Source organism: Chiloscyllium plagiosum, unplaced genomic scaffold (genome assembly GCF_004010195.1).
Source record: "Chiloscyllium plagiosum isolate BGI_BamShark_2017 unplaced genomic scaffold, ASM401019v2 scaf_3756, whole genome shotgun sequence".
Taxonomy (NCBI): domain Eukaryota; kingdom Metazoa; phylum Chordata; class Chondrichthyes; order Orectolobiformes; family Hemiscylliidae; genus Chiloscyllium; species Chiloscyllium plagiosum.
In genome coordinates this window covers 6092-21653 of record NW_025214520.1, presented here as the reverse complement: position 1 = coordinate 21653, position 15562 = coordinate 6092, and the positions used below count along the sequence as shown (strand labels likewise).

Here is a 15562-nt window from a genome sequence, read left to right as displayed (position 1 = left end):
TAAATTAAAACAATTTAGTCAGAAAGATTGCAGATTCCTGGGATTTCATTACACAGTTTGAAATTCTGTAATATTTCTGTTTTAAAGTACAAATTTACTGTTTCTATTTCTGAATTTATGTTTGCAGTTTGGATCATACCCTATGCTAATTAAACTTGTAAACCTGCACTCTACTTTGTCAGTCTCTACACTGCTGCATTCAAGAATAAAGAAGTCAAGTTTTAAAAAAAAGATCCTTAGTAGCCCGATATGCCTTGGAGATTTCTGAGGCTCCAGTATTAACTCTGAAGCAATCATTTTTGTAGATGATTTAACTTCTTACTCCCAACATTGGGTATTAACTAGGGCTCAACAGAATCCAGAGACTTGAGAAACTCCCCACTCCAGAGGCTTAAGTGTATGATCAAGGCTGAGATTCCCAGGGCAGTCCTGATGATGAGCTGTACTGTTGAGGGTGCACCCTTTCTTATGAGACATTTAACCAAACTGCTGTTGCCTTCTCAGATGAAGATACCATGACAGTATTCACAGGAGAGCAGGGAAATATTGTCTAATGTTTATACTTCATCTAACGTCATTAAAAACAAAGCAGATGTTTTGATCAGAATGCACACACTCAACCCCATGCTACTCAAAAACCAGCTTGTCTGAAAACCATTTCTTGAATCGACGTTTCAGACTTATGCTGCCTGACCTGCTGTGCTTTTCCAGTGCCACACTTTTCAACACTGATTTCCAGCATCTGCAGTCCTGACTTTTTCCCAGTAACCTAAGGTACTTTGCAATCATATGAGTTGGTTTTCCTTTGTTCTGTATTCAGGGGAGCACCTAATCATCTGCTACATTGATATTGTTTCTCGGTTGGTAATTCTTCATGTGCTATTGTGGGCCATTATGTTTCCTTTGTGTTTCCCTGAACACTTGGACTTCTTGCATGTTTTAACCCAATGTCCTCTTCTAGAACATAGCTTCTAAATGTCACAAACTGTTGGATGCTGTTTTGGTGGATGAGACAATTCATGTCTTGTGAACATTTGCATGTCTCACTGACCCTCTTGACTGCAGCAGTCTGAAGATGGCATCAGCTCACAACAGTAGCTTTGTACTTGCGTCTTTGAGCATGCAACCGTAGTATAATCTTTAGGTTTATCCAGAAGTGCTTTTCTGAAAAAAATTGATAGGTTCAGAGATAATTACCAGATCTGTTAGACTGGCAGCCAGGTTAGCTTTGATTTAATCACATTCTATGCCATTGTGACAACATGTCCCTAACAAGTTGTTTAATCGTTTCTCTTGGCTATTGGCTGGTTGATGAGTTCAAGCCTGTGAATCTTGAAGTTGACTCAATCCTTACCTGATCTCTTAAAAATTGGAACGTTGTGTTAGAATCTTTGCAGCCATCACTAGAAGTATTGGAAAGTTTTATTTGCCTTTAGACTTCATTTCCCAAAGTGATGAGGTTTGACTGCTTCCCTTTCTTTATCAGCTATCTGTTGATCAATGAGACTCTTTTAGATTAGATTACTTAGTGTGGAAGCAGGCCCTTCGGCCTGTGTCCACACCAACCCTCTGAAGAGCAACCCACCCAGACCCATTCCCCTACATTTACCCCTTCACCTACATTTACCCCTTCACCTAACACTACAGACAATTTAGCATGGCCAATTCACCTGACCTGCACATCTTTGGACTGTTGGAGGAAACCAGAGCACCTGGAGGAAACCCACGCAGACACGGGGAGAATGTGCAAACTCCGCACAGACAGTAGCTGGAGGTGGGAATTGAACCCGACGGCTTCTTTGTGGTTAACTCATATTTAAGATTACACGTTCTTTTGAAACCACAACTTCAAATCCTAACGTCAATGTTTGGAATTTGGTTGGAGACACAGTTGACTTCAAAAAGATGTTATTTGGGAAGGAAGTGGGTGAATAAACAATTATATGAAGTCTACCTTGACTTGTTGATTCCATCCTTGAAGCTGTGTTTACAGTGTCACCGAATAGACAGTAGCGAGGCATTTTTGTCCCAACCACACCAGCAACTACAGGTCCTGCAATCACCAAATGTTACAAAGAAAAACATGTGTTCCTTTAAACCTTGTTGCAAATACATGCACAAAGATGCAACAAAATGAGAAAACGAAACGTTCGGACAATGTTAAAAGGATTGATTATGATATCCTACATTACCTGAGTGGATTCCAGCTCGGATCTTGAGTTTTGTCTGTGGCTTGTGTGGAATTTTGAAAGTGTTACACACGGCAACCAAATCCAGAGCCATGCTTGCTATCTCACTTGCATGATCAATGCCATTTTCTTTTGGCACTCCTGAAACTACCATATCTGCCAAAAACAAAAGCCCATCCGTCTACTTAGCACTTGTTTCAAGCTTCAAATTTTTCTTGTTGAATTCCTAATTTTTCAAAGAAGTTCAGGAATCAGAGATTCTGCTCCTCCTTGGATCAGTGTTCAGGGAGAAGGTGAGTGATGAGATTGGAATTTGGGCCTATACTGTGCCTATATCATTGCTCCATGGGAAATCTTAGAGAGGGAGCAGAGCTGGTGGTACTTCTGCTGCACCCCCTCTCCCTCCACACTAAAACCTCTTCCAACAACATTCACCTGGCTATCAGTTTGATGGGGACACCAATTGGGGTGGTCTGGAATGTTGTCAGGAATGTGGTCTAATGAACATACATATAACTCTAGTCCTCATGTTGGCCACAACAGGATGTAAATGAATAATAATCAAACTCTGGATTCGCCTTTGATTCTTGTGCAGATAGTATGGTCATATTTATCCATTTAGCTACACCAAAAGTTGAAATCAATAACTATTTTGCAATAGAATTGCCAATTCTAGTCCTATCAAATGATCACATGATTTTGAAGGTCTTTACAGAAACAGTTATATACTCAGCCAGAGACTTTAGAAGTAGAATTGCACTTTTGCAATTTGTGCATAGTATTTTGAATATATACCTTAAGTGAACACTACCAACCATGGTGCATTTTTCAATATACTATAATGATTTCAAATCTCCAAACATTTTAGAATCATAGGATCCCTACAGGGCAGGAAGAGGCCATTTGGCCCATCGAGTTTGCACCAATCCTCCAAAAAGCATCCCACTCAGACCCAGCCCCTGCACTATGCCCATAGCCCCACATTTACGATGGTCAACCCTCCTAAGCTGCACATCCCCAGACACTACAAGGCAATATAGCATGATCAATTCACTTAACCTGTGCATCTTTGGACTGTGGGAGGAAACTGGAGTACTCAAAGGGTACTTTGGACAAAGGAAACCCATGCAGTCAAAGGGAGAAAATGCAAACTCCACAGTCACTCAAGGTGAGAATTGAACCTGGTTCCCTGATGTTGTGAGGCAGTAGTGCTAATCACTGTGCCACCATGCTGTCTCCTACTCAAATAACATTATTTTCTATTTACAATATTTTTGTAAATAAGACATAGAAGTGTTCAGAGTAAAACAAAAACTTTTTTTTAACAACACTTGAAATCATAGAATCCCTACAGTGTGGAAACAGGCCATTTGGCCCAACAAGTCCACACCGAACCCCTGAAGAGTAACTCACCCAGACCCATTCCCTTACCCTATTACTCTACATTTACTCCTGACTAATGCACCTAACCTACACATCTCTGAACACAATAGGCAATTTAGCATGGACAGTTCACCTAATCTGCATATTTTTGGATTGTGGGAGGAAACCAGACCACCCAGATTAAATCCATGCAGATAAGGGGAGCATGTGCAAACTCCACACAGACAACTGCCTGAAGCTGGAATCAAACCGAGGTCCCTGGCGCTGTGAGGAAGCAGTGCTAACCACTGAGCCACCGTGTTGCCCACACCAATTTAAAATGCTTTGGGTCAATTATTTCTGGACATTGGAATTTCCTGGAATATGGAATGATGTTAGAAAGCTTAACCATAAGTGTGTGAATCAGAAAACAGTGTACATATAAACCATTTAAAAGAAACATAAATCAGTGACAAGCCATTATAAAGCAGAAGCAAAAATTGCTCTACATATCCAAATATTGTATCTTCCTTGTGTCCCTTCTCAGTACTACTGGACTAAACTGATCGTGAGTTGCTTGGACCTGCTCGAAAACTTTCTAGAAAACTAATATTTCTGAACAACAGATTTCTGGTTGATGAGGTGACAGGGTATTTGGTTCCCTGGTTGCACACAACAGATGAATCTTTAGTTTCTGGATGGCTGGCAATACATTTTACCAGCACAACTATGCATTCAAGATTTGACCAATATGTCTTCTTGATGGTTATTGTATACTTGTTTACAAATCTTTCCATTGCTTTGTTACTCACCCATCCCTTTCTCTGTAACCTCTTCCTCCCTTACAACTGGGTTCTTGGCATCTTCCATTTTTGTTCTTTCACCATTAGTTGGCTTGGCTTTAATCTTTGTAATTCCCTCTCTCAACCTCTCTCCTCTTTTCTCCCCCCTCCTTCATTATGGCCCTTGAAACTTATATTCTTGGCTCAACTTTTGGTGACTTATGTTAATATCTCCTTTTGAAGCTCAGTGTCAAATTTGCTTGACAATGGTCTCATGAAGGGCCTGGGGATGTTTTGCTCTGTAAAGGAACTCTACATAAATGAAAACAAAGTGCTAGAAAAACTCAGCAGGTCTTGCATCATCTGTGGAGAGCAAACCAGAATAAATGTTCTGAGTGCAATCACACTTCTTTCAAATGCCGTCGGACCTATTGAGCTTTTCTACTATTTTGCAGGATCTTAAATAAATAAAATGTTTTGCTTTTATCTGTATAAATTAAGTTCTACAAAAGAAATAATTAACAAACTTTTATTTTTTAGGAAATCTATATGCAATACTTACATGCATCTCCTATAGTTTCTACTTTGTAGACATCATAATTGTCAATAATTTCATCAAATGTTGTGTATAATTTGTTTAACAATTCTACAACTTGATATGGTGTACTTGTACTCGATAACTGTGTGAAGCCTTCAATGTCACTATGAAGCAGAAAAAGAAATGAATTAAAAAATATCATAAGCTTCTTTAACAGGGAATGGTGGGAAGGTGAAACTTATTACCATTTCAAGTACTTAAAATTAATAAAATAGCTACATTTAATTAGATAAGCACATGAGGGAGAAGTGCATTGAAACATACGTTGAATGGGTAAGATGAAGGGGGTTGGAAGGTGACTCATTAAGATTAAACATTAAGATAGGTCACATGGTCTGTTTCTAGTCTGTGAAATTCAGTATAATGCTCACCGCAAGAAGCACACAATATAACTAGACTTAAGCATTACAATCAAGCTGTTTGTGTTGAGCAGGAATATGAGAATATAAGTAGAGGCAGAAATACGCCATACTGTCTTCTGAGGGCGAAAGTGAGGACTGCAGATGCTGGAGATCAGAGTCAAGATTAGAGTGGTGCTGGAACAGCACAGCAGGTCAGGCAGCATCTGAGGAGCAGGAAAATCAACGTTTCATCAGGAAACTTTTCTAGCACTATTCTAATCTTGACTCTCATGCTGTCTTTTGAGCCTAGTTCATTGCTCAATTAGATCATGTGCTGATTTTCTTTCTCAACTTTTAAGTTCTGTCCCCATACCCCTTGAATCCCTTAGTGTCAAAAAATCTATTAATCTCTGTCTTTAGTATATTCATTATCTGAGCATCCACAGTCCTCTGGAATAGAAAATTCCAAAGATTCAAATACTTTTGATTGAAGACATTTACCCTCCAACCCAGCCCTTAATGGCTGACCACATATCATGGAACTGTGACCCTGTGTCCTAGATTCAACACCAGGGGAAACAGTTTCTCAACATCAAGTTTTCTATGAATTTCATATGTTTCAATGAGATTACTACTTTCTTCTAAACTGAAAAGAATATGGGCTTATTTCATTCTATCAACCAAACTCAACTCACTGCTGCCAAAGCACTGAAGGTGCCATTGCTACCTTAGGTGAGGTTGGCTCCGTCTAAAGGTGGATCAATCAAGCCTTGAAGCTTTGCAGTTTAAATACTTTCACCCCTGAAAGTTTGTGGTTCCTTCTCACGAATGTACTGAACTGGCTCAAATCCACCCCTTGCCTCCCCCCTCTCCCACTGCCTCAGTACAGTGAGGGAAAGGAATCAAACCTTTGGTATAGGGTTGGAAAAAGTAACAAAGTTAAAAGTCATTTGAATTATAGACCCTAAAATGTCAGAGAAGGAGGCCATTCAGCCCATCATGCTGAATGGATCTCGAAGTTATTATAAAGTCCTACAGCACGGAAACAGACACTTCAGTCCAGCTTGTCCATGCCGACCAAGTTTCACCAACAAAGCTAGTCCCATTTGCCTGCGTTTCGCCCATATCTCTCTAAACCTTTCCTACTCATATACTTATTCAAATGTCTTTTAAAGGTTGTAATTATACTTGCATCTACTACTTTCACTGGCAGGTCATTCCACATATGAACCACCCTCTGTGTGAAAGAGTTGGCTCTGAGGTCCCTTTATAATCTTTCTTCACTCATCTCAAAACTATGCCCTCCAGTTTTCAACTCCCCTCCCCTCCCCTCGAGAAAAGACCTTCCTTGAGTATTTTTAAGGCAGAGGTGTGTAGGTTTTGTTTCATCAGGAAGGGGTGAAAGGTCATTATGGGGAGGAGGCGAGAATGTGAATTTAAAATTACTATCTGATCAGCCACGATCCAAGCTCAATGGGCCAAATGGCTTTGCCTTTCTTGTTCTGTGTATCCAATCCTGTCGGATGACATTCAGAGAAAGAAAGTAGAAGGTATGGGCAGGAAAAGAGGTGGAAATTGTGATGGGGATAGGTGTTCCACTCAACGAAAGAATTATGTTTTGTACACACTTCCAGTTTTCCATCCCAAGGCTCATTTTCCACCTTGTGGCTGATTGTGGTAATGCGGTGAAAATAACAAATGCCTCGAGGCAATTTAAAGTGGAACTTCAGCAGTCTCCTAGCTTTCTGCATTTGAAATACTGCAGAAGTACAGAGCAACCTGCATCCCAGGAAGAAAAGACAAATTGCCAATCGATCCCATAGAAAGCAAGATGGTTATGTGCTACTGGTCATTCACTATCTTAAACAGAAAGGCCACCTTATTCCAGACTTATCCCGTTTCCCTACTCCAAGTTACCTTCACTCCATTACAAGCACGTCAGTGTTGGAAGATTGTGGTCTGAGCCTGAATCCTGGATGTGATTGGTGTTTCTGTGCAGCATTGAAGGGAAGTTGCATTGTCAGGGATCCTCTCCTTTCACTGTTAAATTGTTGGAGAGGGTGGGGGGCAGGGACAACCCTTTGGCACTTTTCCCAGCTAGCATTGCTCCCTCAAGCACCCAGACCAATTTAATTGGCCATTGCTTATCTCACTGCTGTTAGCTACTGTCTTTGTTTAAATAAATAACAGTAGCTGTTGCTCAGCAAATAACTGAACAATTTGACATGAGGACTTTCTGAGAGGTGTGATATGCAGCAACAATAACTGGCATATAACAACAAGACACCCTTAATGTATAATGTCAGAGCGTAATCAAACAAAATTTATCATCAAAGCATAGAAACGAATATCATGACAAGCTGCTGAAACCTTAATAAAAGGAAAGGAGCCTCACTGGTGTAATCATTCCCGACACATGGCAGCTTCTGCTGTGGCTGTATTCCCAAGTCTTGTTGACTCGGCTTCAACTCCATTTGGATGATTAAGACACACCCAGGGGACTCCAGACAGTAATGAAGCCAGACAGGTTTTCCATCCCTGAGCAGGTATTAGTCTGGCAATGCAGGAGTTTGGAAGACATATGATTGTGGGTTTGTTTATGAAACAATAAGCTGTTTTTAATGCCAGTGGGAGAATACTTTGCATGTCACACCTGTTCAATTCTGAGAAATATTTGACAATTCTGTTGGTTCTTTCAGGCAGCCCCAAAGGCTTTCCAGCCTACCCGGGTACAAGTGAGTCTTGGCGATAGTGAGGACTGCAAATGCTGGAAAGTCAGATTTGATAAAGTGTGGAGCTGGAAAAAGCACCTTGGGTCAAGCAGCATCAGAGGAGCAGGAGAGTCGACATTTCAGGTCGGAACTATTCATTGGGACCCTTTAAAGGTTCATACCTGAAACGTGGAGTCCCCTGCTCCTCTGATGCTGCTTGACCAGCTGTGCTTATTCCAGCTCCACACTTAATCACCTCGCAGTTGGTTCCTATTCAGGGGAAGAAGTTGGCTGTTTCATGGCTAACTGGTAAGTGGCAAAGTCAACATCCAATTCCAAAGGTTTAAACCAGTATAGGAATAGGGATAATGTTAACAAAGCAAGTGAAAAAGAGAAGTAAAAAATTGAATAAAATAACTAAAAGAGTTAATTAAAGCATGGTGGCTCAGTGGTGAGCACTGCTGCCTCACAGCGCCAGGGACCCGGGTTCAATTCCAGCCTCAGGCAACTGTCTGTGTGGAGTTCGCACATTCTCCCCGTGTCTGTGTGGGTTTCCTCTGGGTGCTCTGGTTTCCTCCCACAGTCCAAAGATGTGCAGGTCAGGTGGATTAACCTTGCTAAATAGCCCATAGTGTTCAGGGATGTGTAAATTAGGCGCATTAGTCAGGAGTAAATGTAGGGGAATGGGTCTGGGTGGGTTACTCTTCGGAGGGTCGGTGTGTACTTGTTGGGCCGAAGGGCCTGTTTCCACACCGTAGGGATTCTAATTCTAAAAGCACATTAAGGCAGGTGATGTGTCATGGCTGTAGCATGTAGGCGCTCCTGGATGCCAGTCAAATCCTGGACAAATATATCTGCAGTAAATGCTTCCTGCTCCAAGAGCTTTGGCTCAGAGTTTATAAGCTGCAGACACTGGGATACATCAGGGAGGGGGCAAGGTTTTCTGGAGATTTTGTACCAGGAGGCAGTCGCACCTGTTAGGATAAAGTCTTTTGATTTTATCAGTTGTCAGAGAGAGAGGAGGTACAGCTGTAGATCTGAAATGTAAGGAGACCCAGAGGCAGAGGTGCAGGAGCCTCAGAGTTTGCAATTGACCGACAGAATTGAGGATCTCTCAGCTTGTCTGGATGAGAGTGAGAGCTCTAGGATGGATGAGCTAACTACCCATGGCACTGCGATACAAAAATCCAATCGAGTTGGGGGAACAAATTGTAATGGCAGTGAGGGACGGTATAGTGTGGGAGATTGCTGCTGTTCCTTGCAGCGAAGAGTGAGAGCACATGGGGGCAGTGTTGCTTGCTTTGTGCCGGGGTACAGGGTATCTGAGGAGGGGTCACTTGACCTGAAACATTAACTCTGATTTCTCTCCACAGATGCTGCCAGATCTGCTGAGCTTTTCCAGCGATTTCTGTTTCTGTTGCAAGATAACTGCTCAGAGTGGAGAGAAAGTTAAACTGGGAGGGAGAGAGTCCAGTTGCGATAGCCGGTGTAGGTATCCACATCAGAGGCAGATCACAAAAAGGGGTTCTGCAGTCAGTGGAAGTAGGCAAAACATTAAGAAGCAGTACCTCATGGGTGATGATATCCAGATCTGAACCACAAGCAAATTAACATAGGGAAAATACGATTAAAACAATGAACATATGACTCAAGGGTTGGTGGAGGGAAAGTGAGTTCCAGTTCCAGAGGCATTGGCACCATTTCTGGGAAAACTGGGGTCTGTGCTTTTAGGACAGCACTAAATGTTGCCAGGGTCAGTGTTCTAGTGAGTTACATAATGAAGGCAGTCGAGAGGATTTTCATCTAAATAGTGGGGAAAGGGTTCAAATCTGAAAAGATGTCATAAACCTAACAGCAGAGACAAAGCAAGAGAGGAAGGTGGGAAATGTTAACCAGCATGAAGTAGGAAGGGATAGGGATCACGGATCCAAACGTAAATCAACAAATTAGGCTGAAAGGTTTCAAAACCAATAATAGGTCCAAACTAAAGGCTTTGTAACATAATGGATGTCGTATTTGAAGCAAGGCGAATGAACTGAGTGCAAATAGAAAAAAAAGGACCATATATATTCGTGGGAAACTCAAATTTTTTAGACTTTTTTAAGGTTAAATTTATCGGGATCGACTATTAAATGGATACTACTTTTGAGGGGCTGAAATTCATGCTACAGGCCAAAATATTGTATTATTAGCAGGAGCTCACTTGATCTCTAAACAAATGAAGATAAAACACAAAAGGAGGTTGTCACCTGACTCTGACCTGATGTGTCATAAACTTTCACACCAAATTCTTCCATTTCCCTCCGTTTCCTCTCATCTACTCTTGCTTTAGTTTTTTCAAACTAACGTTTTAAGCCTTTATTTCTGCTATTAAAAAGTTATCAGACATTTGACTCCCACACTCACCAATCATTATAGTTGTGAGAAATCATCAACAGCTGCACGTCCAATCAAATCCTGCAGGAAGGAAGGAATAAACATTTTGTAATGCTGTGAAACAAGAGCAAAGCTGTAACAATACAGAATCAACTTTTACACGAGCTATGTGGAAAACATTCGACTATTACTCGGGTATGTCCGGTACATTGGGGAGCCCTTGCTGCAGAATGATACATATTGGGATCTGAATTTTGAAGTGCATGTGTCTCTTAGGAGGAAGAGGAAGCTAGAAAAAGTATTCTCAAAATACAGAGGTTCAGGAAACCAGGACGAAGAAGTGGTTTGGGTAAAGAGACAAAATGATGTAAGCAAGAAGTGACTTATGTAAAGGCATCCTGACTTATCACTTATACAGGGCATTGCTGAGACCACATGTGAAGTACGTGCACATTACTGATCACTGATTTGAGGAAGGATGTAAATGCATTGGAGGCAGTTCAGAAAAAGTGTTGCTAGACTAATAGCTAGAATAGAAGGGCTTGTCTTTTAATAGGAGAAAGTGAGGACTGCAGATGCTGGAGATCAGAGTCGAAACGTGTGGTGCTGGAAAAGCACAGCAGGTCAGGCAGCATCCGAACATCAGGAGAATCAACATTTCAGGCAAGAGCTCTTCATCAGGGCTCCTGCCCGAAACGTCGACTCTCCTGCTCCTCGGATACTGCCTGACCTGTTGTCCAATTCCAGCACCACACTTATTGTCTTGTATTAGGCCAGTTTGGTTTCCACAGGAGTTTGGAACATATGAAGAGACTTGATCCTGAGGGGTCTTAACCAGGTGGATGTGAAGAGGATGTTTCCTTAAGGGAGAATGTACAACTAGACGTCACCCATTTAAAGCAGAAATGAGATGATTATTTTTCATGGTGAGGTTTTGGAACTGCCTTCCCGACAAATTGGAAGCAGATCTTGGAATATTTTTGTGGCAGAGGTGGATGGATTCTTGTTAAGAAAGAGGGTGAAAGGTTATCAGGGCGAGACAGGAATGTGGATTTGAGACTGCAGTCAGATTGACCATGATCTTTCTGAACGGCAAAGTAGTCTGAAGTGACAGAATAGTCTACTCCTGTTCCTTGTTGATACGTTTGATCAACTCTTGGCTTGATCTTCTGCCAATAATTTTAAATTTATAATTTTTAAAATTTCAGTCTTCAGGGAATTGAAAATCTTGTTTGTCTGCATTCTGTTCTGCCCTTTACTTAAGGGAGAGGAAAGATTTTGTGGTGATGCACTGTTGAAAACTGGCAAGTCATCATCAGCAAATATTTTTTATTGCGAGTGATGCAGTACATGATTTCTGTCAGTAGGAGGGTGTAGTGAGCTTCCATTAATGCCCAGCAAACACAGACTCTGGGGAAGGGAGAATGGGTAGAGCTCAACTCCAGAAATCACTTGCCAACCACTTCTTGGTAACGATGAACTTTGTGTTTCATGTGACAGCAATACATCTAATCAGCAATGCAAAACTCGAAATATTTCACTGACACCGAAATGCTTTGAATTTGAGAAAAGGACAAAATGTGCTTTTTGTCCCCAGTTCATCGCCTCCAAATGATCTTTAAAATGGGGAGGTGATGGCCCACTGGTATTATTGCTAGATTATTAATCTAGAAACTCAGCTTATGTTTTGGGGACCTGGGTTCAACTCCTGCCAAGATAGTTGGTGGAATTTGAATTCAATAATAATCTGGTATTAAGAATCTACTCATGACTATGAGTACATTATCGATTGTTGTGAAAACGCATCTGTTTCACTAGTGTCATTCAGGGATGGAAATCTGCCCCTCCTCATCTTGCTCTGGCCTGCATGTGACCCCAGATCCACAGCAACGTGGTTCACACTATAACTGCCCTCTGAAATGACCAAGCAAGCCACTCAGTTCAAAGGCAACTAGCAATAAAAGCTGACCAGCTAGTGATGCCCACATCGCATGAGTGGATAACAAAATAGGAGGAAGGGAGCAGGATGGGGTTAGGGTGGGAATTCCGGAGTTTAAGGTCTGGGCAGCTACAGACACAGCATGCCAAAGATAGAGTGAAGAGAACAAGGATAGCCAAGAGGCAGAGGTCAGAGGAATATCAGTGAAATGTGTCATTACAGTCCAATCTTAGCTGAGCTCCTTAGATCTTTTTTGTTTCTATGCAATTTATATTGAACTGGGTCCTGCATCTTTGAACAGCCTGGTTATTTTGAAAGCTTGGGAAGTTAAATGTTTCAAAGTCTTTAAACATGACTCTATAGGAACTGAGTAAATGTGAAGAGACAAAAGGAAAGAGGAGGTTAGGCCTCTGTTCTTCAGCCTCGAGAGATGAAAGGGCAACAGTGGATATTGATTTGAAATGAATAACCATGAGGTGGGGCCGGGGGTGTTTTCAGTGGGCAAGTTGAGGGCAATGGGCTTAGTGAAGATTTGATGGAATTTTTCCAAATTCTTGATATTTAATTGATAAGAATGCTGATTATACCAGTGACACACTCTGATCTGCAACAGAAACTCACAAAGGAAAGGCTGAGCAAATATTCCAATTGAGCTGCACATGTAGGTGGTGAATTTACACACCAGACCCAGGCAGGAAGCACTATGCATTGAGTACAGAGCTCAATGATCAGCCACTAAAGGTGAAGCAGGTTCAAGGAGTCAAACGGCCTGTCTTGATGTTTCCACGTTACATGGCGGGTGGTGCAAAATATTGTATTTGTGCTAAAGTGCGTCTACACTCTCAATTGTTGTTTGTTGCAGTCACTTTAAATTGTGTCTGTGGATTCTTGAACATTACTGTTGGGAAATAATCATAATTGCTTATTAAAATTCTTCAGAGATTTTGGTTTATTGGCATCTCTCTTTAAAAACAGTAGATAATAACATCCAAGCAGACCATGCCTCGTTTGTGACTAATATTACACACCACATGATTTCAGTCTCAGCTCGAACTCAGTCCAGACCAAACCATAAAATTTTCCAAAGCACTTTACAACCAATTAAGTGCTTCTGAAGTATAATGTGGGACAGTCAAAATACCAACAACAACATTCCTCAAACAGTAAATACTTCCTCAGGTCTTTTCTCCAGCAATCAATTCAGAGTCACATTAGACTCTTAACCCCAGGTTTTCATTAGGTTCAATTTCCATGGTAGGATTTGAACCTGGTCCACAGGATATTACCTGGGCCTCTGGATTAACAGTACAGCAATAATACCACTAGGCCACCATCTTCCCTAACAGAACATAAATGTTGGCAGTAAAACAGTAAATTAAACAATGGATTGACTCCCTTTCAAAAAAAGAGAGAATTCATATTGTAACTGTTTCATTTTCCATTATTCTTCCATTGGATAAAGTTAAAAATCACATAACAGCAGGTTCGAGTTCAACAGGTTTATTTGGAAGCACGTATCTCCCCATATCCATGGGTGATCTGTTTCAAGACCTACTGCGGATGCTGAAAACTGCAGATAGTAGTGAACCTTATCATTTAAATGAGAGACCCCTGGAATTATTTCTGGAATGTTCCATATAACATTTTCCGGCTGTGGTAAACTGCAGGTAACTGAAACAGCAGAAACCGAATCCATGGATACTGGGGGTTCTACTGTACTAGCTTTCAGAGCGCTGCTCCTTCATCAGGTAGCTGTGGAGCAGGATCATAAGATGCAGAACTTACAACAAAAGATCACAGTGTCATGCAAGCAACTGATACAATATTTGAACAAATGTAGATTGCTGTCAAGAGTGTGGTGCTGGAAAAGCACAAAAGGTCAGGCAGCTTCCGAGGATCAGGAGAATCGAAGTTTCGGACAAAAACCCTTCATCAGGCTTTTTCTACGCCATATCGAACATCAAAACTGTAGGTGCAGCAAACTTTGTGTACCATTGCCAATTTGGATCCAAACCTAGATTGCTGTCAAGTCTTTCATCTTTGAGAATGGGTTACAGGTTTCGGTTCGTTCATATGTTCAATATATCGTATCAGTTACAGGTATGTCACAGTGATCTTTTCCTTTACATTCTGTGTCTTATGATCCTGCCCCACTAATTACCTGATAAAGGAGCAGCGCTCTGAAAGCTAATACTTCCAAATAAACCTGTTGGATTATCACCTGGTCATGTGTGATTTTTAACTTTGTCCACCTCAGTCCTACACCAGCACCTCCACATCATGGTTTCCATTGGATAGGTATTTTTGGCAAGACCAACATTTTCAAAGTTTGTGAGAAGATTCGTAGCTCAGGTGCTCGTTCTTGTGATTCTGTTCGCCGAGCTGGGAATTTGTGTTGCAGACGTTTCGTCCCCTGTCTAGGTGACATCCTCAGTGCTTGGGAGCCTCCTGTGAAGCGCTTCTGTGATCTTTCCTCCGGCATTTGTAATGGTTTGAATCTGCCGCTCCGATTGTCAGTTCCAGCTGTCCGCTGCAGTGGTCCAGGTCGATGTGCTTATTGATTGAATCTGTGGATGAGTGCCATGCCTCTAGGAATTCCCTGGCTGTTCTCTGTTTGGCTTGTCCTATAATAGTAGTGTTGTCCCAGTCGAACTCATGTTGCTTGCCATCTGCGTGTGTGGCTACTAAGGATAGCTGGTCATGTCGTTTCATGGCTAGTTGGTGTTCATGGATGCGAATCATTAGCTCTCTTCCTGTTTGTCCCATGTAGTGTTTTGTGCAGTCCTTGCATGGGATTTTGTACACTACATAGACAGCTAATGACCCGCATCCATGAACACCAACTAGCCACAAAACGACACGACCAGCTATCCTTAGTAGCCACACACGCAGATGACAAACATGAATTCGACTGGGACAACACTACCATTATAGGGCAAGCCAAACAAAGAACAGCCAGGGAATTCCTAGAAGCATGGCACTCACCCACAAACTCCATCAACAAACACATCCACCTGGACCCAATATACCGGCCACTACAACGGACAGCTGAAACTGACAACCAGAAGCGGCAGGGACAGGCCACTATAAATGCCGCAGGAAACACCACAGAAGCGCTTCACAGGAGGCTCCCAAGCACCGAGGATGTCACCTAGACAGGGGACGAAAAGTTTGCAACAAGACTTCCAGCTTGGCGAACAGAACCACAGCAATAGTAACAATTTATCAAAATCTATCTTCTCAAGTCCCTTCCGTGTCTTGTAT

The 15562-nt window shown here is 41.7% G+C and overlaps 1 protein-coding gene across 1 annotated transcript; it reads right to left on the bottom strand.

Annotated features, from left to right (window-relative positions):
- Positions 1–1805: 1805 nt before the first annotated feature.
- LOC122547921 (atrial natriuretic peptide receptor 2-like) lies at positions 1806–5073 on the bottom strand. The gene is made up of 3 exons (XM_043686480.1): positions 4896–5073; positions 2193–2345; positions 1806–2053 (listed from the first exon to the last, which is right to left on the bottom strand). The coding sequence occupies exons 1-3, from the start codon at positions 5071–5073 to the stop codon at positions 1806–1808; spliced, it is 579 nt and encodes a 192-aa protein (XP_043542415.1).
- Positions 5074–15562: the final 10489 nt, after the last annotated feature.

Bases quoted from the DNA above. Each gene is read 5' to 3' on its own strand.
- LOC122547921 (XM_043686480.1), bottom strand. From the start codon at position 5,073: ATGATATTTTTTAATTCATTTCTTTTTCTGCTTCATAGTGACATTGAA. The intron at 2,346-4,895 runs GTAAGTATTGCA...TGTTTTTGGCAG, and splicing joins AGAAACTATAGGAGATGCAT to ATATGGTAGTTTCAGGAGTG. The intron at 2,054-2,192 runs GTAATGTAGGAT...TGGTGATTGCAG, and splicing joins CCGAGCTGGAATCCACTCAG to GACCTGTAGTTGCTGGTGTG.